The sequence below is a fragment of the Daktulosphaira vitifoliae genome, unplaced genomic scaffold (assembly GCF_025091365.1).
Source record: "Daktulosphaira vitifoliae isolate Bord-2020 unplaced genomic scaffold, ASM2509136v1 Scaffold_2081, whole genome shotgun sequence".
In the NCBI taxonomy this organism is placed as follows: Eukaryota; Metazoa; Arthropoda; class Insecta; order Hemiptera; family Phylloxeridae; genus Daktulosphaira; species Daktulosphaira vitifoliae.
In genome coordinates, this window is record NW_026101641.1 from 1 (window position 1) to 1,185 (window position 1,185).

The 1,185-nt window shown below is 25.2% G+C and overlaps 1 protein-coding gene across 1 annotated transcript; it reads left to right on the top strand.

Moving 5' to 3' along the window:
- The first annotated feature begins 19 nt into the window (after positions 1 to 19).
- LOC126909914 (uncharacterized) lies at positions 20 to 926 on the top strand. Its single transcript, XM_050692321.1, has one exon. The coding sequence runs from the start codon at positions 64 to 66 to the stop codon at positions 826 to 828; it is 765 nt and encodes a 254-aa protein (XP_050548278.1). The 5' UTR covers positions 20 to 63; the 3' UTR covers positions 829 to 926.
- The last annotated feature ends 259 nt before the right edge of the window (positions 927 to 1,185 follow it).

The window sequence follows — 1,185 nt, forward strand, 5'->3', positions numbered from 1 at the left end:
GCAAAAACCACTAATTGTTTTAATGAATTACCTGTAATTTATCAAAATAAAACTCAATATTTAATGCCCAAGACTCATGTACTACTCAACTATGGAACTGAAATAGACTGCAATGACTTATTACCACCAGCCTATTTCTTAGAAAATGTTTGGTTCACTTTATCTCCACACTTTAAAGAAATTAATCCACCACAAATATTATTACCTGAAACAGCATTCACTTGGTCACATAGAACACCTGATTATTTAATGAACGCAGGATTATATCCAAAAGATTTAATGCAAACTTTCCAAAAACATCTCTTATTTCCAGCAGAAGTTGTAGCAGCTCAAAGTAATTTAGCTAGAGAATCAATGGGATACAGTATATATAATCAAAATTTAAAACTAAAATCTATCATCGATGAATATACAATAGAAAATTTAGTTGAACAAAAATTACAAAAATTATGGGGATTATTCACTGTAGTAGGGAATATAGCCTCAGGTTTTCTTGGAATATTTTTAATAGGTAAATTATTATTAATAGGTATCAATACAATAATTAATTTCTCTATTTTATATGAAACATTTGGATGTAGTTACAAAATATTAGCAGGATTATTCTCAAGTATCACTCATTATATGATGCATAAAACTCACACAAATAATTATAATAAAGTATATAAAAATGACATAATAAATAACTCTTATAAATCAGGAGAAAATATTGATGTTAATTCAGTACCAATAACAAAAAATTTTTTCACTGAATACTATCCAAAAAATAATAAGTTAAATATTTATCCTATCTTAGAGGAAACTTCTATCATACAGCAAAATGAATAGCAAGTTATATAAATTACATTATAATTTTACTCACTCTAATAAATATAACCAATATATTCCAATACTTTCATCCTCTATATATTACTATAAATATTCCACTTAATCACATATATATTATAGCGTTAAAATCATTTTTTTTTAAATCATAAATCTGTTAGTATAATTTTCAAACAAGCAACAAGTAAGAACGCGATATACTAACAGGAGACATATTCAACAAACCCTCAATCGAAAAGATATTGCAGTTATACCAACTCAATATATATAAAAAAAAAAGGAAGGGATTTTTTTTTTTTTAAAAAAGTTTGTAATAGCACTTTAGAAATTTTAACAGAACCATAAATATTTTATTTCAGA